Here is a 26,711-nt window from a genome sequence, read left to right as displayed (position 1 = left end):
TTTGTATCAAAAGTTTATAATTGCTGATATTTTAGCAAAACTAAAAAAAAAAAAAAACCTGAAAAAGGACAGTTACATCAGTTATGACAACCACCAACACCCATTACCTGGACAGTTTTATCCCACCTCAATGTTAAATTATGCTTGTATTGAAAGATGCTTCACAGAGAAAAAACTTTTTTTGGTCAGAAAGCATGAAATGGAAAATATAAGGGGACACTCTGGGCTCATAAATTTTTGATATTTTAGTTTTAATTTTTCCTGCGTATGGCAACACGATTTGTGGAGTATAAAGTGTCTTTTGTCATGTAAGTCGTAATTAGTTTATCCTGTACTCCTCTATATTTCCTTTATGTTATTTTTCATCTATCAGGTTATCAGTTTGTGCTGTTTACTACAAGCAGCATTTGGCTTTAAGGAATCCTAACTTTGCAAAAGAGATATTTTGAAGTTGAAAATTAAGATTAAATCCTATCTGGTATAATCCTATATGGGAAATATACATGAGGTAAATGAAAACATGGTCTTTTCACTTCTTCTCTCAGCTTATTTCTTTAATTTTATATGCTCTTATTTCTTAATTGCAGCAGAACCATCAGCAGTTTCTAAAGAAATCTAGAATTTAAGTTGTAAATTTTAAGTATAATATTCAGCTTCTAAGTATAATACATATTATATTTCATATATCTAATCCATTCTGTGGATTAGAATGGCAGTGTACCATGTCTACAGAGTGAGGAAAGCATAGTAATCCCACATTTTATTTAGTAGTTGAAGAAAAATTGAAAATTGAGGAAATGAAAATTATTAGCACACACCAATTTATTCAGCAAGGTTTTATACATAAATGTTCCTTCTCATAATTAATTTTTTTTTCCATACAAGCAGTGTCCACATGGAATAGTGGAGAGTCAGGTGTCTTTTACTTACCAAACACACAAGTTTAGAGACAAGGGTGTGAACTTTATAGTCGGAACCTCATTTCTACCAATTACTAACTGTGTGAACTTGAGCACATCTCTTATTTTTCTTAGACTCAGGTTTCTCATCTGTAAAGTAGCTATGATTTTCTACAACAGTTAATGTATGGCTCAAAATTAAATGAGATAGTATATGTAAAGCATTTAACATGTAGTAGGATCTCAAAAAATGGAGTTTTAATTGAAAAAGAATAGGATATGTTGGGTAATGAAAATTTGCCCCAATTGATCAGTATATATACTTATCTCATGGTACTATATTTTAGAAAATTTTAGGTTAATTTGTAATTTCAGAATTGGTGGGCCCTTATATTTAGTTTGATATATTTTTTTAAACAAACAAATAACCTAAGATATAGTTAGTATTCTAGATGAAGAATAGCACCTACACAGGTTTCCTGACTTGCAAACCAGTGTTCTGTTCATACCACTTGGCATTTTAAGATGATTTGTGTAAACTTGAAAAAAAAACTTTAGTTAGTAACCATTTCTCAGCATGTGTTAATATAATGAATTTTTGAGACATTGGATCAAAATGTCCTTTAAAAAATATTTATACCACAAAACTATATATTTACATTTCAAAGACAACTTTATGACAGGCCCACTACTTGCTACCCAATGTTGTAGGTAGGGTTATGGTTTTTTTGCAACTGTTCTTTGTAACACGTGATATCATAAATGCCTAACCTAGGTAGCTTCAAAGGAAAGGAGTTCTACATTCAGTGAGTGAGCAGACATTAGAGTTTAAGGCTGAAGTTATTTTATATGCTGACTGTGTAGTTCAGCTGTCTTTATTTGTAACCCAAACTGAGAATTAGGCTTTGGTTTGTGGATCCCTGTCCTTCATAGATTATGATCCTAGATCAGTTTTACAATAATAATTGCTTATTATTGTATAAGGTAAATACTTTTCCATTAGTAACACTGTTTAAGACATGATGCTGTTATGTAGTATGCATCCCAAACTTATTCCCTATAATGTCACTGTCTCTATGCAGACATAGTTTACTTAAAAAAAAAATATTGAATAGAGTATTGTATGGCATCATCTTTTCTAATTTCCTTAACTGATGTGGATTTATGTATCTGGGGACTTTGCTGTAGTTTTCATACTACAAATTGAAAGGGTAGGTGGTACTGAAAAATCTTTTTGTTTGTTTGCTTGTTTATTTACATGTGTTGTAAAATCATATGAGTTCTGTAACTCCCCAACTCTTGAAAACTGTGGATTTGCATTGAATACTGGGGATTTGCATTGCTCAGCAACTGGAAAGACTTTACAACCTACCAACTCGATTTCAGCTGAGCAATGAAAAATAAAAGTGTGTGCCAAAGTACTCTATTGTAATCTATTCATATGGGAAACAGGATGGAAAATTACTACTACTAGTATTAGGGTCCTAATTAAAATGGCTAGGATAAACATTAAATAATGCAATATTAGACTGTTCTTTGGTCCATATTAAAATATTCCCTTCCACATAGAAAATATTCAATAAATATTTGAAGTGGGATTTTTTGCTATATATGCTTATAACTTTTTTTGTTTCCTATTATGTATTAGTTTTGTTTAGAAGGTTGTTAATCACTATGCTGAAATACCAGTTAACATACACATTACAAATCTAGATGGGTGTTAACTTAGAGTACTGGCTTGCGTATCTCCGAATTTCAAGAAAAAGTAACTATTTTGTGCTTAGTTACCATTGCTAACTTTGAGAGATTGTTTATAAATTTATGATTTTAACACTTGAATTATGTCCAAAGGCACTTTTTTAAGATGAAAGCATTTCTTTGGAGCGTAAAGCATTTCTTTGGAGTGTTTCCCTATTTTATACTTAGGGAAACAGTCACTTAGACCAACCTCTGCTTAAAATCATGGGTTACAATCAGTTTCTGGATGAGCAGGTGCAAAATCAGGTGGAGTTTTACTTTTGACTTTGTCTTGATAGGTATCAAAATTTGGAAAGCTTTTGGTCCATTCAGGCATCAGAAGATTTTCATTAAATAGGAGGTATTTAAATTTATAGATTTATTTAGTAAAACTAATTATGTTGCAGCTACTAAGATACAAATATAAATAAACTCTAGTTTTTTTGACTTCAACTAACTCACAGTCTAACCAATTAGGCATATAATAGATTTTTTGTATGATACATTTTAGAAAAATTAATAGGCAAAATATTGGGTTGGTCAAAAATTTGTTCAGCTTTTTCATAAGAAGTCATGAAAAACCCGAATGAACTTTTTGGCCAACCCAATACAATATGGACCTCTGGAGGAAGAAAGAAAAATCATTATTGTTGCTACCTTTATTGTTATTTTACTATCAACTATTTGTTAGGAACTAGAGAACTTCATGTGAACTATTTTGTTCAATGTTAGCATTGAGACATGAGGATACTTTCCAAGGAAGTAGAGAGAACTTGACCTTCGTTTTGAAGGATGAATAGCAATTTGGGAGAAGAGCAGCAGGGAGAGTGAGGGAACTCCAAACAGAGCACCTGAATATATATGATGAAACAAAATAACATTTATGAATTCAACAACTTATTGAACATGTACTGTGTATTAGACACTGTGCTAGCCATTAGAGATATACCTGAGTGATACAGCTATAATTTTATAGTCAGATAATAGGTAATTGAAACTAATGCAATAAATACCACACTGGAAGAGGATACAGGGGTGATTTATGAGCACATAAGAAGGGTACTTAATGAAACTTGGACAGTTCTGCCTGTGTGGGAGGTGGAAAGAGAGTATGGGGCTAGCTTGATCATAGCATGTTGGCCAAAAGCATGGGGATGAGCATACCCATCACTTTTTAGACTCATGACCTTGGGCAAGTTACCGATTTCTCTAAGCCTTCTCTGTAAAATGAGGATAAAAAATGATAAAATTAACATTTATTTAACTTTTACTATGTACCAGGCATTGTGCTAATGCTTTATACAGATTTTCTTTTTTAGTCTTCACATCAAACTTAGGAGATAGGGGTTATTGTTTTCCATAATTACATAACTAAGTGGTGGAGCTATGATATGAACCTAGGTAGGCTGACCCAAGAACTGAGCTCTAACTGTTAATAGTGCCTAATTTATAAAGTTGTACTGAATATTAAATAATGTGACATAGGTAAGTGGTTTACTCTGCATGACACATGGATGTTGGGTCCTGTTTCTGTTAACAATTCAGGAGGTGATGGGGTACTGAAGTTTTTTAAGCAGGTATGTGTGTAAGGAGATCATAGTTCGGAGACTGTATTTACCCATTTGTTCAGCAGATGCTTGTTTTACACCTACTTTGGATCCAGTCCAAGTATTGAGTTAGTTGTAGGGGGCACGGGAGGAATGAAAATATTGTTCCTCACTTTAAGAAGACTCTGTTCCTCACTTTTACCTAGTATGGCAGACAAATCAGCCATTATAGTGTGGTATATAGTATAGTATAGTACAGTGTTCTCTAAGTGCCATGATATGGGCATATTCACTGTGTCCCAGGTACATAGGTACATAGGGAGAGAGAGTATTTAAATCAGTCTAGGTGTTCAGGGAGATGAATTAAGAACTACTGTGGGACTAAAAGAGTAGTGGTGGGAGTAAAGAAAATATATTTGAGAGATATTTTGGGAGTAGAATGGATAGGAATTAGAGACTGATTATGGTGTGGGGGCTCTAACATAGACAAATTTAAGGTGTCTTTAACTGAGGGTGATATGAGGGAGTTGGTGATGACTTTAAGGAATACAGGAGGAGGGACATCTTTGGAGTCAAAGTAATGAATTTGATTTTTTAAAATAATAATAGCATTTATTTAGCACTTGCCTTGTGCCAAGTAGTCTTTTTTTTTTAAAACATCTTTATTGGAGTATAATTGTTTTACATTGTTGTGTTAATTTCTGCTGTATAACAAAGTGAATCATCTATACGTATACATATATCCCCGTATCCCCTCCCTCTTCCATCTCCCAACCCCCTCCCTATCCCACCCCTCTAAGGGGACACAAAACACTGAGCTGATCTCCCTGTGCTATGCGGCTGCTTCCCACTAGCTATCTATTTTACATTTGGTAGTGTATATATGTCAATGCCACTCTCTCACTTCATCCCAGCTTACCCTTCCTCCTCCCCATGTCTTCAAGTCCATTCTCTACGTCTGCATCTTTATTCCTGTCATGCCCCTAGGTTCTTCAGAACCTTTTTTTTAGATTCCATATATATGTGTTAGCATATGGTATTTTTCTCTTTCTGACTTACTTCACTCTGTATGACAGACTCTAGGTCTGCCCACCTCACCACAAATAACTCAATTTCATTTCTTTTTATGGCTGAGTAATATTCCATTGTATATATGTACCACATCTTCTTTATCTATTCATCTGTCGATGGATGCTCAGGTTGCTTCCACGTCCTGGCTATTGTAAATAGTACTGCAATTTTGGATATGTTGAATATGAGGTACCTGTAGTAAGATATAAATGGAAATATCTTTTGGAAATTAGATAAAACTGGAATTTAAAAGAGAGGTAGATGCTGGATGTGTAAATTAGGGCATATTTATCATGCAGATAGGTAGTTGCAATCATAAGAATAGATGAGAGTAGCTAAGAGGACCAAAGCCAAATTTGGACGAATCCCTAAATTTAATTGGAGAAAAGTAGGAATCAGCTAAGGAAGTTAGAAGAGGCAATCAAAGAAATAGGAAACAAAACTTAAATAAAAGAGTCAGTGGAGTTAAGGGAGGAAAATGTCTTAAAGAGGGAATATTCAGTTGTGACAGATGCTGTAAAGGGGTCTATGGTTGTTGCATGCTATTTTAAATGCTTTGTTTTGTGTGTTCCACCTTAACTTATAAAATAGTTATCTTCAAATGAATGTCGTGGTTATTTGTATGTATGTTAAAGCAAATTGATTATCCTGTCTAGAAGATAAAATGTATTTTTCCCACCTAAAGTATGGAACCTCAAGGTCTTTGAGATAATGGAAACCAAAAAATTGATTGGTAAACCACTTCAACCAGCAAGACCTGTTCGTCATCTGACTTCTCCCCCTGGTGAGTAATCTAGGGTACACATTTTAAAAAATTAATTGGTTAATGGCTAATTAATATTTGAAAGGCCAAATAATATATAAATAATATATGTATAAGATACATAAGTAAATAAATATATAAATGATGGATATTTTAAAAATAATGAAAACCAATGATCTCCACTGTTTGAAGAATTTAGAAATATTACCAAAGAGAAGGATTCTTTTTTTTTATTGAAATATAGTTGATTTACAATATTGTGTTAGTTTCAGGTATACAGTAATGATTCAGTTATATACATATATATATATATATATATATATATATATATATATATATATATATCTTCAGATTATTTCCATTATAGGTTATTATAAGATTAAATATAGTTAATTGTGCTATACAGCAAATCTTTGTTGCTTATCTATTTTGTGTATAGTAGTTTGTATCTGTTAATCCCATACTCCTAATTTATCCCTCTGCTCCTCCCTTTCCCATTTGGTAATCATAAATTTATTTTCTATGTCTGTGTGTCTGTTTTATAATAGATTCATTTGTATTATTTTTTAGATTCCACATGTAAATGGTATCATATAATATTTGTCTCTGTCTGATTTACTTCACTAAGTATAATATTCTCTAGGTTCATTCATGTTGCTGCAGATGGCACTATTTCATGCTTTTTTATGGCTAATATTCCATTGTGTATACGTCACATCTTCTGTTGATGGGAACTTGGGTTGTTTCCATATCTTGGCTATTGTAAATAGTGCTGCTATGAACATTGGGATGTATGTATCTTTTTGAATTAGAAATTTTGTCTTTTCTGGATATATATCCGGGAGTGGGATTGCTAGATCATATGTTAACTCTATTTTTAGTTTTTTAAGGAACCTCCATACTGTTTTCCATAGTGGCTGCACCCATTTACATTCCCACCAACAGTGTAGGAGGGTTCCCTTTTCTCCACACCCTCTCCAATTATTATTTGTAGACTTTTTGATGATGGCCATTCTGACCTGTGTGAGGTGATACCTCATTGTGGTTTTGACTTACATTAAGAAAATTCTTAATGGTCTACCAGACCAACAAAGGTGGGAAGAACTCGTGTATATTTTTGCCTGAGAGCAACTTGTGTATCTTTTTTTTTTTCATGTCTCATTTTCATGGTTAGCAACTGGCTTCTGCTCAGAATGATACTCTCAATACAAATTGTGTCCTGTGATTATGATCACTGCAGGGCAGTCATGTGGAGAGAGCATTAGCCTTTAAAACGTATACCTAATTGAAAAAAATTAGTACCAAGCAACACTTACAGATTAAGGCTGTGCTTGAGCTGGAACATAAAATCTAATTTTTCAGGAAATCTAAATTTTCTAAAATATTTTCTTTTGCCCATAAAACTAAACTTTTGGACAAATTCTTGAAATACTTGGTATTTAATTTCTAAATTGGAATAGTGACCTTTTTATTATTTTTATTGCTAGTATATATATTTATATTTTAAGTATATTTGTCTATACATATATATAAAATATAAAAGTTATTTAAATTCTGTTTAGTCCATGTGTTCAACTGAATAACTGGCTACTTAGAAAAGGGAAAATATAGCCCTTTTACTGGGTACAAAGATGAATCAGAAAAGATAGAAATGACACAGCTCCTCAGTCCTCCATTTGTTCTCCTATCTTTGGTTCCTACAAAGATTGTCTCTACTTTGGTAATGTTTCCTTTGAAGATGGCTGTGACTTAGGACAGACAAAATGAAATTAAGGGATCTTCTGGACCATAGTTTAGCAATGCTGAAGCTGTATCCTTCTGGTGCACTGAAGAAGCAGTTGTGTAGGGCGAAGTCTCAGATTTTTTCCTAAAGCAAAGGAAATAAAACCATTGGCAGCTGCTTCTTTCTGTGACTAGCCTTTTTACAGTACTCGTCCCTCCCTCATTTGTACATGTTCAGTTTTCCACTGATCCTTTCCCTTGAAGGCTATTTCAGGGGTAGGTAGGAGTGGGCTGGTAGTCCTGATCTCTCATTTAATTATATCCTAAGATCTGGACAGGAGTAGGGGTTTATTAAGCAGAAAAGTTAAGTAAATCAGAAATTAATTTTAGCCTTTCTCAGCATACCTCTATACTCTCTGGACAACTCACATCCTCAAAGAAATCTACTTTTTCTTCAAGACCCAGATTGAGTTATTTCTTTTCGTGAAGCCTTAGTTGATACCCCCAAAGCCCACTCTACTCTCCCCTGGTATCTTCTCTGTACCTGTCACATAACTTTTTTTTATTATAGTCATTATTTATGAGCTTGTTTTTTTTTAAAATAAGCTATGAACTCTTTTAGCTCTGAGCTTTTTTCATGCTTATAAACCCATCACCTAACATGGTTGCTGACATTTCATTGTGTTGAGTAAATGAACTATCAGAAAACATTTCAAAACAGTGCCTAGAATATCCTAGGTACTTAAGGTTTTTAGGTGGTGGTATACCATTTATTGAGGTAATAGATATTTAAAACAGTTTTTTTTTTTCTCTCCTAACAGGAACAGTATTCCCTTTCAACTTCCAAAACGAATATCCATACAACACACAGTACTTACAAAGTGGAGTTAGCAGAGTAAGTCTTAGAAGTTATAATAAAATAAAACATTACGACTGGAAAGTAACATTTGTTAGATGGCTGTTGTGTGCCAGGTACTATACTAAGTGCTTTATATACTTTTTAAAAGTTATGATCTATTTCAAGCATATATTAAAGAGAATAAACACTTATTAATACCCGTTGCTCACCGTTTTCAAATCTAAATATTTTATTTTATTTGTTTTAGAAAATGTTAAAGAAAAAAACCTACAGGTAAAATTTTAAAAACCTATATATCCCTGAACCATCCCATTTCCTTCCTATACTTCCCCAAGATAACTAGCCTCAATTTATTATTGTTTTCGTGAATGTATTAGTACTTTTGCTATAACAAATAGAATTGTTTTAACTGTTCTACAATTTTATATAAATAATATTTTACCTACACATATTTTGCTATATTTTTTCACATTTAGGTTTATATTTAAGGTTTTCTAATTTAATTTTTTGACTAAATAAAATAGTCACAAATTTAAAAATTCAAAATATACAAAATGACATTTAGTGAAGTTTCCCTCCAATCTCTATCCCCCAGTCACCTATTTCCTCTGATCAGAAGTAACCATTGTACACCTTTCTTATCTAGAAACTTCCAGAAATACACTATGCATAGACAAGCATAAATATATTTATAAATGGAATACTAGGCAACTGTTAAAATGAGTAAAGCAGTCCAATATGTGCTGATACAGAATAATCTCTTTATATATATATTAAGCTACCACATTTCTTGTTCCATTTTTTGTCACGGGCATGACACTTGTTTCTGTTTTATAATAGAAATAGAAATATTTTATAATAAATGCTACAATAAACACCCATCTGTATGTTATGTTTTATACATGTTTGAGAGTTTCTCAGTAGTATAAACCTGGAGTAGAATTGCTATATACTATAAAATTTCTCTCCAAAGTGATTTGTACAAGCAATGCATGAAGTACTCTGATTTTTCTACATCCTTACCTTGTTATTGTCAGACTTTCGCTCTTTTTTCATGTTTAATGGGTGAAAAATGTATCTCATCAGTTTTAATTTTTAATTCTTTATTACTTTGAATGCAGCATCTTTTCTTACGTTTAATTTGGCCATTTGGGTTTTCTCTTTTGTGAATTATCAGTTCATATCATTTGCCCATTTCTCTTGGTCTGTGAGAGAATTGTTTATTTTTTGTGTGTGTGTTTTTTTCAAACTTTAATATTTTAATGTTGTCATATTTTAAATTTTTTTATGATTTCACTCTTTGTGTCATTGTTTATGAAGTTTTCTCATCCCTAAGATCAAAGGATATTTTTCCTACATATTCTTCCAAAAGGTTTAAAGTTTTGCTTTAATATTTAAGTGTATAGTCTACCTGAAATTAATTTTTGTATGATACAGATAGAAATCTATTTTTTTCATATAGAAGACCAGTTGTTTATCACAATTCATTGAATGATCTATTATTTCCATACAGATTTATGCCAGCTTTATTGTATAAGTTTTCAGATAAATAGAACCTGTTTCTGGACTCTTAATTCTTTTCCCTTGATCTATTTGTGTATCTCTGTGTCAGTACCATGATGTCTTAATTACACTTGCTTTATATTAATTTTTTAAGCCATTGTAATGTTTTGTTTTATCTGTTCCAGTAGTTAGCATTTCCCTAATTAATACAATAATAATATTCATACCTCTCTTTGGAACCCTTGACCTTCTTTTAGAAACTTTATAAATAAAAAGGAGTATATTAATATTGTAAATTTTATAGAGAAAAATCAATTAATTAGATATACTTCTAAGTTTAAAATTTTGTCTGCTGCTTCAATTATAATGCAAAAGCGACCAGAATCTATGTCAGAGATATATCACATAATTTATAAAGAAGGACACTTTTTACTAACTCTGTATTTTTTTAAACCAACTTTGTTAAGATATAATTTACATACAGAAAAATGAACCCATTTGTTCAAAGAGTTTTGATAAATATATACCTCACATAACTAACCCCACAATGAAGCTATAGAGCTGTAGTTTCATCTTCCCCAAAAGTACTCTTTTATTACTTTACAGTCATTCACCGTCCCCACTTCCACTAATCCTAGTGCTCCCTCCTCGAGGCATCCGCTGATCTGCTTTCTTTAACTATAAATTAGTTTTGGCTGCTCTAAAATTTCATATAAATGAAATCACACAGTCTATATTCTTTGGTGTTAGATTTTTTTTTTTTTTTTTAGTACGAGGGCCTCTCACTGTTGTGGTCTCTCCCGTTGTGGAGCACAGGCTCCGGACGTGCAGGCTTAGCGGCCATGGCTCATGGGCCCAGCCGCTCCGCAGCATGTGGGATCTTCCCGGACTGGGGCATGAACCCATGTCCCCTGCATTGGCAGGCAGACTCTCAACCACTGTGCCACTAGGGAAGCCCTGGTGTTAGATATTTTTTGCTCAGCATAATGTTTTTGAGATTCTTCCATGTCCTTGTACATAGGAGTAGTTGGTTTGTTTTTAATTTGGAATAGTATTCTGCTGTGTGAATATAGGACAATTTATTTATATCTCAGTTGATGGACATTGGATTGTATCTAGTTTTGGGATATTATGAATAATGCTGCTGTGGATAATTGTGTTCACGTCTTTGTGTGGGCATACACACAATAACCAGGAGTGGAATTGATGAATTGTATGTTAAGTTGGTTTAGAAACTGCCAAAATGTTTTCCAAAGTGGTTGTACCATCTTACATTCCCACTAGTAGTGTGTGAGGTACCAGTTGCTTCACATCCTTGTCAACACTTGGTATAGTCAGTCTTCATTTTTAGCCATTTTAGTGTGTGAGTAGTTGTATCTCATCGTATTTTATATTTGTATTTTCTGAATAATTAATGAGATTGAACATTTTATCATGAGTTTATTTACCATCTGTATTTTTCTTTTTTCTTTTTGGTAAGTGTCTGTTCAAATCTTTTGCCTGTTTCTAATATTTGAGTTGTTTGTCTTTTTATCACTGAATCATATGAGTTTGTTGAAATCACTATATCATATATGTGTGAATTTATTTCTAAACTCTATTATGTTCTACTGATTTATGTCTGTTTTTTTCCAGCTTTATTGAGATATAATTGACATATAATGTGTAAGTTTAAGATATAGAATGTGATGATTTGATACATGTGTATGTTGTAAAATGTTTACCACAATGAGTTCAGTTAACATATCCTTCATTTCACATAATCACTATTTTGTTGTTGTTGTTCTGTTATAGTGAGAACATTAAGATATACCCTCTTAGCAGCTTTCAATATACAATATAGTATTGTCAACTATAGTCATCATGCTATATACTAGATTCCCTATATGTCTATCTCTTGGTCATCATCACACTTTACAGACTGCTGTAGCTTTCTGATAAGTCTTGAAATCAAGTAATGAAAGTTCATTAACTTTATTGTTTTTCAAATTTGTTATTCTGGGTCCTCTGCATTTCCATATAAGTTTTAAATGAGGCTGTCAATTTCTACAAAAAAGCCTATTGGAATTTTGATTGAGTTTAAAAATTAATTTGAAAAGAATTAACATCTTAATTTTGAGTCTTTGATCCATAAACATGACATTTCTCTCTGTGCTTTGTTTTTTTCAGCATAGGGGTCTTGAGCATCTTTTGTCAAATTTATAAGCATTTTGTATTTTTTGATACTATTAAGTGGTATTTTTTGTAAATTTCAAATTCCACATCTTGGATACTAGGATATAGAAATACTATTGATTTTTGTGTATTGACCTTGCTAAACTCACTTCTTAGATCTCATAGCCTTTTTGTAGCGTATTCCCTCCCATTCTTGCTCTATTGTCATAATTTTACTTTAGCTTGTGCTATAAATACACAGCACATTGCTACTATTTTTGCTTTTGTATATTTTTTAAAATAATTTTTAAAAATAAAAGAATGAATTTTATTTTACCTTCATTTATTCCATTTCAAGCACTCTTAATTTCTTTGTGTAAATCCATGTTTATTACTGGTATTATCTTTCTTCTGCCTGAACAACTTCTTTTAATCTGTTTTTTTTTAAATTATTACCTCATAAAAAAGCACTTGAAAACTTTGGCTTAACAACAACTTATTATCTTTCATGGGTCTGTGGGCTGACTGGTCTTAGGTGGCCATTTCTCAAAGATGTGGTTGCAATCAGATAACATCTAGGTCTGGAGTGCTTTAAAGTCTTGACTGGACTGGATGGCCAGATGGCTTACACACATGGCAGGTAGTTAATGCTGTCTGTTGGTTTAGAGTTTAGCTGCCCCTGTAGACTGGAAGGGGCACCTACAAATGACCTAACCAAATGGCTTGGGCTCTTTACAGCACCATGTCTGGGTTTCAAGACTAAGGCCTGGAAACCAGCAGGGGCCTGTCATATTAGATTGGTCAGAGCAGTCACAGAGCTTGCTCAGATTCAAGGGGAGGAGGTAAGAGAATGTCAAGAATTTGTGGCCATCTTTGATCTGTTTAAGAATAATATGAATTTCCCTTCATCTGTATTACCAATTCATGGCCTTCACCCATTATTTTTATTTATTTATTTATTATTTATTTATTTATTTATTTATTTATATTTTTTAATTAAAAAAAATTTATTGGGGTATAGTTGTTTTACAATGTTGTGTTAGTTTCTGCTTTATAGTGAGTGAAGTGGAGTTCCCTGTGCTATACATCAGGTTCTCATTAGTTATATATTTTATATGCATTAGTATATATATATATATATATATATATATATATATATATGTCAATCCCAATCTCCCAATTCATCCCACTTCCTCCTTCCCCCCTTGGTGTCCATACATTTGTTCTCTACGACTGTGTCTCTGTTTCTGCCTTAGACACAGCTTCATCTGTACCATTTTTCTAGATTTTCTCTTTCTGACTTACTTCACTCCGTATGGCAGTCTCTAGGTCTGTCCACGTCTCTACAAATGACCTAATTTTGTTCCTTTTTATGGCTGAATAATATTCCATTGCATATATGTGCCAGTCTCAGAGACCTCTGGGACAATATGAAATGCACCATTCTTTTTTATAGGCTTTTTTTCCCCATTGTTTCCTAGGAGCTCCTTTATAATACAGAAATTAGTTCTTTATGAGTTACAGTATTTTTCCTGTTTACATTTTGTCTTTTGAGAGTGTTTATAAATCTTACTCTTTAAATTTTCATCCTAGGAATGGATGTTGATATGAATTTGTCTCTTCCTGTTCTCCTTCCTCATCTCAGTGGTGTACATTTGTTTAAGATAAGTGACAGGATCTGGGAACATTTTTGCTATAAAAATGAAAAGGCTAAATAGAATATCTGGGTGTGCAGATTGGGTATTTCACCACAAATTGCAAAGAAACTTGACTTGAAACAAAAACAAAACTGGTGTTTATTTTGCTTTACTCAAGCCTAGTCAACATTTTTCATTTCCTAAACTAGCCATATTATCCCATGTTTTGCAGCTCAAGGCTGCTTTTCTTCCATAAACATTCATTTCTCACCGGTCAGCCAGCCTAACTCCTATTAATCCTGTAAGTGTTGTTTAAACATCACTTCCTATGTAAAGTGTTTCCTCAAATTTCTAAGTCAAATTTTATACCCCTTCCTTCCATTGCACCTTCTGCATATCTTTATTATAGAACTTCTCAAGTTTTATTGTCATTTAGTGTTTTATTTTTCTGTCTACCTTTTAGTTTGTGATCCCTCCAGAAACATATACTGGAATGTCATGTTCATCTTTGTATTCCCAATACAAAGCACAGTGCCAATCATGTAGTAGGCACTCTGTGTTTGTTAAATGAGTGGGTTTAATAGGGCCACTGCTATCCATTTGGTGCCTTTACAAGAATTAGAAGAACAAAAAATTATATAAAAATACAGATTTTGTTAGAATAAGATACTTTGCTGCCACCTGCTAGGGTATCTGCCACATCTGTGCTGTGAATGGTACCCCTTTAGATCCACATTCTTCATAACTATATGCAGTAGCCCTGAGTTTCAAAAGCTAGCTCGACTACCTCTTATCTATGTACTTTTGGATTTGTTACTAAACACTTTTTGTCTTGGTTTCCCTTGTCTGTAATATGGTGATCATAACACTTGCTTTATTTCCTTGTGAGATTATGACAGTGAAATGAGATAAGACATAGATAATCACCTTATAAAATTTTAGTAGGTGTACTTTCTTACATGCTATGAAAGATTTGAAATCTACATTTTCGGTTGTTACTATGTGCAGGCATGACAAAGTAAATTTACTTTTTTTCAGCTTTATTGAGATATGATTGACAAATACGAATTGAATATATTTAAGTTGAACAACATGATTTTTTTAAAAAGTTATGCAACCTGATGATGTAATATACATACACATTGTGATATGATTACCACAATCAAATTAATTAACACACACAATTTACATGGAAACACAAAAGACCCCGAATAGCCAAAGCAATCTTGAGAAAGAAAAATGGAGGTAGAGGAATCAGGCGCCCTGACTTCAGACTATACTACAAAGCTACAGGAATCAAAACAGTATGCTACTGGCACAAAAACAGAAATATAGATCAATGGAACAGGATAGAAAGTCCAGAGATAAATCCATGCACCTATGGTCACCTAGTCTATGACAAAGGAGGCAAGACTATACAATGGAGAAAAGACAGTCTCTTCAATAAGTGATGCTGGGAAAACTGGACAGCAACATGTAAAAGAGTGAAATTGGAACACTCCCTAACATGATACACAAAAAAAAACCCCTCAAAATGGATTAAAAAACAAAGTGTTAGATAAAATTTTAAAACCTTAGATAAAAAGTGTATTTTCTTCTTTCAATAGTGTAAGACGAATGGAATGCAAGCCTTTTCTCAAGGTCTTAATGAACAACAACATCAGTCTCCAGTTAAAAAAGGTAAATCTTTACCATAATTCCCAACTTTCATAAGAGAGTCTTAGCATTCATGTAAAGTTAATATTTGCTTAGCTGCAAACCTTAGGTACATAAGAAATTTTATTATATTCTTTTGGTTGATTTCTGTCTATATTTGGTTATAGGTTTGACTGCTCTAAAGGGGAGACCACAATAACAGTGACTGAAACAAGATAGAAGTTTATTTCTGTATATTCTGTATCATGTAAAATTTTGAGCTGGTGTACTCATTCTGGTCTGTGAAGTTGCTACCAGCCCCTGTATTATACTGTCCTATGGCTTTACCATCCTCAATACATGGCTTCTATCTTATTGCACAAGATGAATACCTCTGCTCCAGCCATCATGTTCCCTCTCTAGCCATCAAGAAGGAAGTAAGGAGGAAGAAAGTTCTAAAAAGTATGACCCAGAAGTTGTATATATAACTTCTATTTAATTTCTCATTGCCCAGAACTTAGTCATGCTGTACAAAGCAGACTGGAAAATATAATCTTTAGCTTTCCAGCCAGCTAATTCTATTGCTGAAGCAGAAAGGAAGAATTGCTCTTGGGAAGAATAGACTTTCCCACACCAACTATTTTTCTAATAAAGTAAAGATTATTTATTAATTTAGTTTCCAAATTTTTGTCAACCAATCTATGTATGTAATTTAAAAGTTACAAGTTATAAAAATACTCTATTAGCATTTTCTTCTAGTATTTAACTCCATATTCTGAAGAAAATATTTAAATTTTTTCCATATTTCTCATTTTTTATATTATATTTTGAAAGCCTCTTTTGGAAAATGAGAACTTATGTCTTCCACATCAGTCCCCTCGTTTCTTCAACCCTTCTGTCTACCCCCTCCCCATCACATAGTTACTTAAATTTCATTTAGAGCATCATCACTCAGTTGCTTGGCTGAGAGGTGCATATTTCTGTTTCATACAATCCATCTTTTTTCCTAGAGTTAACGTTTGCCTTGTTTTTCTATGCAACTGTTGTTAACTTTGCCCATCAGTTGCTCCAACAACTCTGCCACACTTATATATATTTTCCTTATGGTCATATGTATCAGTTGGCATTTTTTCCCCTGAAGGAGACTTTCCTTTTAGAATCCTCCATTATCCTGTTCCAGTATGGATTAATTACAATTCAGTGCTGCTGTGAAGCTGTTTTCCTGGAATGGACTTTTACTGTTATCTGGGGATATTCCCCTTGCAATTCTCAGGTTTCTTTTTTCTTCTTTTTGATTGAAGTAAAACTCATCATTTAAACCATTATAAATGTACAATATCATGCAACCATCACCACTGTCTAATTCCAGAACATTTTTATTACCCCCAAAGAAACCTCATACCCATTAAGCAGTACTCCCTCATTCAGTCCTCTCCCCAGCCACCAGCAAACACTAATCTGCTTTTTGTCTTTATGGATTTACTTATTCTGGACATCTCACTTAATAGAATTATAAAATATATGACGTTTTGTTTGTGGCTTCTTTTATTTACCATAAGTTATTCAAAGTTCATCCATGTGTAGCATGTATCAGTACTTCATTCCTTTTTATGGATGAATAGTATTTTATTGTATGGATAAGCCACATTTTGTTTATTTATTTCTCAGTTAATGGACATTCAGTTGTTTTTACTTTTTGGCTATTGTGAATAATGTTGCTATGAATATTTGTGTACAGATTTCTGTTTGAACACCTGTTTTCATTTCTCTTGGGTATATGCCTATGAGTAGATTTGACAGGTCATATGGTAGTTCTGTGTTTAGCATTTTGAGGAACTGCCACACTTGTTTTCCACAGTGGCTATACCCCTTTACATTCCCAATAGCGATGTGTGAGGGTTCCAATTCCTTGACATCCTTGTTAGGGTCTTTTTTTTCTCTCATAACCAATCTAGTGGGTGTGAAGTGGTATCTCATTGTGATTTTGATATTTATTTCTCTAGTGACTAATGATTTTGAGTGTCTTTTCATGTGTTGTTGGCCATTTGTATTTCTCCTTGGAGAAAGGTCTATTCATGTCCTTTGACCATATTTTAATTAGGTTGTTTTCTTTTTGTTGTTGAGTTTTAAGAGTTCTAGATAGTAGACCCTCACCTGTTCTCTCCCTCTCTCTCCCACTTCCCTTCTGCCTTCCTCCCCTTCTCTCTCTCCCTATGTATGTGTGTGTGTGTCTGTGTGTGTGTAATAAATATATACATATATTTATTAGGTATTAGATATGTGTATATAAGACCCTTATCAGATATGTAATAATAGACACTAGACTCTTATCAGATATATAATTGTCAAGGACTTTTTCCTTTGTCTTTTCATTCTTTTGATAGTATACTTATATGTACACATTTTTTTAAGTTTGTTTAAGTCCAATTTATCATTTTTTCTTCTGTTGCCCATGCCTTTGATGTCATTCTGAGAAATTGCCAAATCTCAGGTCATAAAGATTTATCCCTATGAGTTTTACAGTTTTAACTCTTACATTTAGCTCTTACATTTAGGTCCATTTTGAATTAATTTTTGTATATGGTGTGAGTTATAAGCCAACATTCACTTTTTAAAATTGAGGTATAGTTGACATACAATATTATATAAGTTTCAGGTGTGCAGAATACTGAATCAATTTTAAAGGTTATATTTCATTTATAGTTATTATAAAATGTTGGCTATGTTCCCTGTGTTATGCTATATATCCTTGTAACTTATTTATTTTATACATGGTAGTTTGTACCTCTTAATTCCCTGCCCCCGTATTTCCCCTCCCCCTTCCATCTCCCTACTGGTAACCACTGGTTTGTTCTCTACATCTGTGAGTCTATTTCTTTATGTTATATTTAATAGTTACTTTTATTTTTTAGATTCCACATATAAGTGATATCATACAGTATTTGTCTTTCTCTGACTTATTTCACTTAGCATAATACCCTCCAAGTCCTTCCATGTTGTTACAAATGGCAAACTTCCATTCTTTTTTGTGGCTGAGTGATATTCCATAGTATATGTATACCACATTTTCTAATTCCATTCCTTTGTTGATGGACACTTGGGTTGCTTCCGTATCTTGGCAATTGTAAGTAATGCTGCTGTGAACATTGGATGCATGTATGTTTTCATTTTTTTTTCAGAAAAATACCCAGGAATAGAATTGCTGAGTCATATGGTAGTTCTATTTTTAGTTTTTTGAAAAATCTCCATTCTATTTTCCACAGTGGCTGCACTAATTTATATTCCCAACTAAAGTGAACCAGGGTTCCCTTTTCTTCTCATCCTCACCAACATTTGTTATTTGTGTTCTTTTTCATGATAGCCATTCTGACAAGTGTGAGGTGCTATCTTGTTATGATTTTAATTTGCATTTCTCTGATGATTAACAATGTTGAACATCTTTTCATGTGCCAGTTGGCCATCTGTATGTCTTCTTTGGATAAATGTCTATTCAGGTGTTCTTCCCATTTTTTAATTGGGTTGTTTGTATTTTGATGTTGAGTTGTATGAGCTGTTTCTGTATTTTAGATATTAACCCCTTATTGGTCATATTATTTGCAAATATTTTCTCCCATCAGTAGGTTATCATTTAGTTTTGTCAGTGGTTTCCTTTGCTGTGCAGAAGCTTTTAAGTTTAATAGGGCCCATTTGTTTATTTTTGCTTTTATTTCCCTTGCTTTAGGAGACAGATGCAAAAAAATATTGCTACAATTTATGTCAAAGAGTGTTTCACCCATGTTTTCTTCTAGGAATCTTATGGTTTCCAGTGTTACATTTAGGTCTTTAAACCATCTTGAGTTAATTTTTGTATATGGTGTTAGAGAATGTTCTAGTTTCATTCTTTTACATGTAGCTATCCAGTTTTCCCAGCACCGCTTATTGAAGATACTTTCTTTTCTCCATTGTATATTGTTGCCTACTTTGTGGTAGATTAAATGACCATAAATTCATGGGTTCATTTCTTGAGCCCTCTGTTCTATTTCATTGATCTATGTGTATGTTTTGTATCCTACTGTTATTTTTTTTAATTGAAGTTCAGTTGATTTACCATGTTGTGTTAGTTTCTGATGTACAGCAAAGTGATTCAGTTATACATACTCACACTCATATATATATTCTTTTTCATATTCTTTCCATTATGGTTTATTACAGGATATTGAATATAGTTCCCTGTACTATACAGTAAGACCTTTTTGTTTATCCATACTGTTTTGATTACTGTAGCTTTGTATATAGTCTGAAGTCAGGGAGCATGATACCTCCAGTTCTGTTCCTCTTTCTCAAGATTGTTTTGGCTATTTGGGGTCTTTTGTGTTTCCATACAAATCTTAAAATTATTTGTTCTAGTTCTATGAAAAATGCCATTGATATTTTCATAGGGATTGCATTGAATCTGTAGATTGTCTTGGGCAGAATGGTCATTTGAATAATATTAATTTTTCCAGTCCATGAACAAAGTATATCTTTCCATCTATTAGTGTCGTCTTCAGTTTCTTTCATCAAAATATTAGCAAATTGAATCCAACAATACATCAAAAGAATCATACACCATGATCAAGTGGGATTTATTCCAGGATGCAAGGATTTTTCAATATCTGCAAATCAATCACTGTGACACACCATATTAACAAACTGCAGAATAAAAATTATATGATCTTCTCATTAGACACAGAAAAAGCTTCTGACAAAATTCAACATCCATTTATTATAAAAACTCTGTAGAAAGTGGGCATAGAGGGATCATACCTCAACATAATAAAGGCTGTATATGACAAGCCCACAGCTAACATCATACTCAATGGTGAAAAGCTGAAAGCATTTCCTTTAAGATCAGGAAAAAGACAAGGATGCCTACTCTCACCAGTTTTATTCAACATAGTATTGGAAGTCATAGCCACAGCAGTCAGACAAGAAAAAGAAATAGAAGGAATCCAAATTGGAAAAGAAGAAGTAAAACTGTCACTGTTGGAAGATGACCTGATACTATTCATAGAAAACCCTAAAGCTGCCACCAAAAAACTTATAGAACTCATCAATGAATTTGATAAAGTTGCAGGATACAAAATTAATATAAAAAAGTCTGTTGCATTTCTATACACTAACAACAAATGCTCAGAAAGAGAAATTGAGGAAACAGTCCCATTTACAATTGCATCAACGAGAATAAATACCTAGGAATAAACCTACCTAAGGAGATAAAAGACCTGCACTTGGGGGCTTCCCTGGTGGCAAAGTGGTTGAGAGTCCACTTGCCGATGCAGGGGACACGGGTTCGTACCCCGGTCTGGGAAGATCCCACATGCTGTGGAGCAGCTAGGCCCATGAGCCATGGCCACTGAGCCTACGTGTCCAGAGCCTATGCTCCACAATGGGAGAGGCCACAACAGTGAGAGACCCGTGTACCGCAAAAAAAAAAAAAGTACTTGGAAAACTGTAAGACACCAACTTTATTTTTTTGCATTAGGTATGCAGTTGTCTCATCACCATTTCTTAAAAAGACAGTTTTTTTCTCCATTGAATAATCGTGGTACCTTTGTAGAAAACCTTTGACCATAGGTTTATGTGTTTATTTCTGGACTCTCAGTTTTGTTCCCTTGATCTGTAAGTCTACCCTTATTTCAGTACCACACTGTTTTATTTACTATAGCTTTATATTAAGTTTTGAAATTGGGAAGTATGAGTCTTCCAACTTTGTTCTTTTTCCAGGTTGTTTTGTTATTTGTGATCCCTTGCAATTCCATGTGAGTTTTAGAATCTGTGCTTCCATTTCTGCAAAAAAAAAAAAAAAAAAAAAGAAAGAAAAAGACAAGACTGTTGGAATTTTGATATGGATGGCATTGCATTTGTAGGTCACTTTGGGGGATTATTGCCATCTTAACAATATTGAATCTTCCAATCTGTGAACATGGGATATATTTCCATTTATTTAGGTATTCTTTAATTTCTTCCAGCAGTTTCTTACAGTTTCAGTGTACAAGCTTTATACCTTTTTGGTTAAATGTATTCCTACATATTATTTTTCATACTAATAAACTGGTTTTCTTAATTTCCTTTTTGTGTTATTCATTAATTGTGTATAAAATACCACTGATTTTGTGTGGAGACATTTCTATGAGCTTAAAGAAATAAAGGATCATAAGAGAAAATTATGAATAATTAATTGTATGCCTATTAGGTAATTTAGATGCAATAGAAAAATTACTAGAAACACAGAAATTACCAAAACTTACTCAAGAAGAAATAGAATATCTGAGTAAACCTATAAAATGTCAGGAGATTGAATTTGTAATACAAAATCTCCCAACAGAGAAAAGTCTAAGATTTGTTGGCCTTACTGGTGAATTCTACCAAACATTTAAAGAAGAATTAATACTAGTCCTTCCCAAGTTCTTCCAAAAAATTGAAGAGGAAGGGACACTTCCCAACTCTTCTATGAGGCCAATATTACTCTGATATAAAAGCCAGACAAAGATATCACTAGAAAAGAAAACTACAGACCGATATCTCTTAAAATATGGGTGCAAAAATTCTCAGTAAAATACATGAAAACCATATTTAGCAGCACAATAAAAGGTTATGCACTATGGCTAAGTGGGTTAATCCCAAGAATACAAAGGTGGTTCAACATTTGACAATTAATCAGTATAATACACCACATTAACAGAAGGCAGGGGCAAAGAAGATACATCACTATCTCATTTGATGCAGAAAAAGCATTTGGCAAAACCCAATACCCTTTCTTGGTAAAATTTCAGAAGCAAGGAATAGAAGGGAACTTCCTCAACATGATAAAAGGTATATATGGAAAACCCACAGCTAACATTGTACTCACTGGTGAAAGACTGAAAGCTTTCCCCTCTAAGATAAAGAACAAGTCAAGGATGCCCACTCTCACCACTTTTACTTAACATTATGGAAGCTCTCACTTGAGCAATTGGTCAAGAAAAATAAATAAAAGACATTCAAGTAGGAAAGGACAAAGTATTCTCCAGTCACACATGACATGGTCTTATGTGTAGAAATCCTAAAAAATCCACATAAAAAATTTAGACCTAATGAATTTAGCAAAGTTACAGGATACAAAATCATTGTCATTCATGATTTTAGTAATTTGAGTCTATTTTTTCTTAGTCTTCATTAATTTTAAACTTTTCAAATAACCAACTTTTTGTTTTGTTGATTTTCTCTGTTGTTATTTTATCTCTATTTCATTTATCTCCACTCTAATCTTTATTTCCTTCATCCTGGTAGCTTTTGATTTAGTTTGCTCTTATTTTTACTAGTTCTTTAATGTTTAAGGTTAGATATTTATTTGAGTCATTTTTTTAGTATAGGTATTTATAGCTGTATGTTTTGCTCTGAGCGCTGCTTTTGCTGCATCCCATAAGTTTTGGTATGTTGTCTCCTTGTTTTCACATCTCAAAGTGTTTTCTCAGTCCTCTGTTATTTTTCTCTTTGACCCATTGGTTGTTCAAGAATATGGTTTTTTGTTTGTTTGTTTTGTTTTGTTTTGGTTTTTTGCAGTACATGGGCCTCACTGCTATGGCCTCTCCTGCGGCGGAGCACAGGCTCCAGGTGCACAGGCCCAGCGGCCATGGCCCACAGGCCCAGCGGCCATCCCATGGGCCCAGCCGCTCCGCGGCATGTGGGATCCTCCCAGACCGGGGCATGAACCCACGTCCCCTGCATCAGCAGGCGGACTCCCAACCACTGCGCCACCAGGAAAGCCCAAGAATATGTTTTTAATTTACACATATTTGTAAATTTTCCAGTTTTACTTCTGTTATTGATTTGTAGTTTCATTCCATTGTGGTCAGAGAGGATACTTTGCATATCAGTGTTTTAAAACTTTTCGAGACTTCTGTGGTCTAACATATAGTTTGTCCTGGATGTTTTATGTGTACTTCAGAAGAGTGTATATTCTGCTGTTGTTGACTGAAGTGTTCTGTATAGTCTGTTAGGTCTATTTGGCTTACAGTGTTGTTCATGTCCTCTCTTTCCTTTTTGATTTTCTGTCTAGTTTTTCATTCATTATTGAAAGTGGGGTTTTGAAGGCTCCAATTGTTGTTGTTAAACTGTGTGCTTCTTCTTTCAATTCTGTCAGTTTTTCCTTCTGTTGTTAGGTACATATATGTTTATAATTGTTATCTTTTTAATGAATTCACCCCCTTTATAGTTATATAATATCCTTTTTTTTTCCTTTTAACAATTTTTGTCTTAAAGTTTGTTTTCATCTAATGCTAGTATACCCTCTCCAGCTTTCTTTTGGTTTTTGTCTGCATCAAATATCTTTTTCATTCTTTTACTTTCAGCTTATTTTGTGATTGAATCTAAAGTGAATATCTTTAGACAACATATAATTGGATCATATTTTTAATCCATTCTGCCAATCTTTGCTTTTTAATTGTTTGTGACATTTAATGTAATAACTAATAAGGAAGAACAGCTCTACCCATTTTGCTATTTGTCTTCTATAACTCTTTTAACTTTTTTTATTCTTCAATTCCTCCATTAATGCCTTCTTTTGTGTTTAATAGATTCTTCCTAGTGTATCATTTTTATTCCCTTTTTATTTCCCTTGTCATTTATATTTTAGTTATTCTCCTAGTGGTTGCACTGGGGAATAACTGAATTTACAATAATCTAGTTGGAATTAATATCAATTTAGTTTCAAAATTATATAAAACTTTACTCTTATATAGCTACATCCCACCTTTATGTTGTTATTGTCTTTATACATATTTCTACATATTTTGTCTTTATACATTGTATAATCTACCAACCTATATTTATAATTATGCATTTTTATGTATTTGTTTTTTAAATCATACAGGACAAGAGAGGACTCACATCCAAAAATTCATTGATACTGACATTTATATTTACCTATGTAGTTATGTTTAGTGGTGTTCTTTATTTCTTTGTTTGAATTCTAATTACTGTGTACTGTCCTTTTATTTCAGCCTGAGGATGTCCTTTAGCATTTCTTGTAAGGCAGGTTTACAAGCAATGAACTCTCTCAGTTTTTGTTTATCTAAAAATGTCTCAATTTCTTTTTCATTTGAAGATAGTATTGCCAGACATAGATTTCTTGGTTGACGTGTTTTTTGCTTTTAGTAACTTTGTCATCCCACTGCTTTCTGGCTTCCATGATTTCTGATGAGAAATCAGCCTTTTCTCCAATTGAGAATCCCTTTTAAGTGATAAATTGCTGCTTTTCTTCAAGATTTTCTCTTAGTCTTTTAACAGTTTGCTTATAATGCATCTGAGTGTGAATCTCTTTGAGTGTATTTTGCTTGTAATTTGTTGAGCTCCTTGGATGTGTCAATGTATATATTTTGTCAAATTTAGGAAATTTTCTGCTATTATTTCTTCAAATATTCTTTCTGCCCTTTCTCTCTCCTCTATCCTTCTGTGTCTTCCATTATGCATTTGTTGGTATTCTTGTGTAGTCCCACAGGTACCTTAGGCACTGTTCATTTTTCTTCATTCTTTTTTCTTTCCAGTCATCAGATTGGATAATGTCATTGACTTATCTTTAAATTTGTTGATTCTTTCTTCTGCCTGGTCAAGTCTACTCTTGAACCTTTCTAGTGAATTCTTCACTTTGGTTATTGTAATTTTCTTCTCCAGAATTTCTATTTGATTCCTTTTTATAATTTCCATTTCTTTATTGATATATTAATGATATTGATATTTTGGCAAGACACTTTTCTCATGGTTTCCTTTAGCACTTTCGGCATATTTAAATTAGTTTATTTGAAGTCTTTCTCTAGTAAGTCCAATATCTCTGTTTCCTCAGGGAAGGTTTCTATTAATTTCTTTTTTCCTGTGTGTGGGCCATACTTTATTATTTCCATGCCGTGTATTTTTTGTTGTTGTTGAAACTGGATATTTTGAGTATTATAATGTGCTAACTGTGGAAATCAGATTTTACCCCCTTCCCAGGGTCTGTTGTTCTTGCTTGTTGTAAATGTTGTTTCTTTTTGTTTAATGACTTTTCTGAACTAATAGTATAAACCTTTATTTGTCATGTGTGGCCATTCAAGTGTCTTTTTGATATCTTCATGGTCAGCTAATGATTTGGCACAGATTTCCTTTAATACCTAGAACCAAAAAAAGAAAAAAAAGCCCTTTCCCAGGCTTTGCATATGACCTCAGTGTGTGTGTTGGGGTGTGCCTTCAGTACTCAGTCTGGCAGTTTACAGCTCTGCCTTTGCCTTCTTCTTGCTTGTGAGGAACCTGAAGGACAGCCAGGGGTGAGAGCTTGGGAACTCCTCAAGCCTTTCTGTGAGCATGAGCCTAGCCTTTAGCATGCATGTAGGCTTCTAAATTCCTTGGAACATCTGAGAGTCTTTCAGTGCCTTTATTCCCCAACACATCTCTTTCCCTAGCCTTTCCTCCCAAGCTTTTTGTTTTGCCCATTGTTTGCTCCAGTTGTTATCCCTTGTCCTAGGTGGAAGTGGCTAATACATTTCCATATAAATGTTTTGACAAATAGATTCAGATAGTAGCCTCAGACCTGGGAGAGTTCTTAGGTGAAATATAGGCAAGTCCTTTGAGATGATTCTTCAGGGAGCCACCAGAGAGGTCAAAAAAATGCCACCACTATTCTTTGAGACTGTATTGCTCTCTCCAGTAGTGGGAACCTAAATCAGGAATGAGGCCTGTTATTTTCAAGGCCACAGCCAAGCTGGGTTGGCGGAGATGTTCCCAGGCAAGTTAAAATGCCACAAAACTCTTTACCAAATTTAGCTGATTTTTTCTTCACTAAACATTCCCCTGTTTTATGCAAGCTTTTGATTAAATTCCAGAATTTAGGAAAAAGTTCATTCTGGAAGTTTTTGACACTTTATTTGTTGCTTTTGTGGAGAGAAGGACTTTTAGAGTTCCCTACTTGGCAATTTTCACTGACATCACTCTCTTCTTAATTCCTTTGCTTTCTTCTTTCTTCACTTTGCTCAAGTGCATTCTCCAGGAGCTTCATTGTAAAGGGCATTGGGTTGGTGAATTCTTTTAATCTGTGTATTTACTTACACACTTGATTGGTAGTTTGGTTGGATAGAAAATGCTGAGTTGAGGATGAACCTTAAAAACATTATGCTAAGTGAAGAAGCCAGACACAAAAGATCTGATATCATATGA

General features: G+C 33.5%; 1 protein-coding gene across 1 annotated transcript in view; it reads left to right on the top strand.

Moving 5' to 3' along the window:
- LOC308630232 (uncharacterized protein C8orf88) overlaps positions 1-26,711 on the top strand; it is a 50,645-nt gene that overhangs the window by 781 nt on the left and 23,153 nt on the right. The window contains exons 2-4 of the mRNA XM_081258720.1: positions 5,940-6,038; positions 8,561-8,634; positions 15,500-15,572. Coding sequence (XP_081114846.1) covers positions 5,966-6,038; positions 8,561-8,634; positions 15,500-15,572 — 220 coding nt within the window. The 5' untranslated portion in view covers positions 5,940-5,965. The remainder of the gene's footprint in view (positions 1-5,939; positions 6,039-8,560; positions 8,635-15,499; positions 15,573-26,711) is intronic.

Source organism: Mesoplodon bidens, assembly GCF_964165515.1.
Source record: "Mesoplodon bidens genome assembly, chromosome: 16".
NCBI classification, from domain to species: Eukaryota; Metazoa; Chordata; class Mammalia; order Artiodactyla; family Ziphiidae; genus Mesoplodon; species Mesoplodon bidens.
Note: the sequence above shows the minus strand (reverse complement) of the source record. Positions and strands in the feature narration are given on the sequence as shown.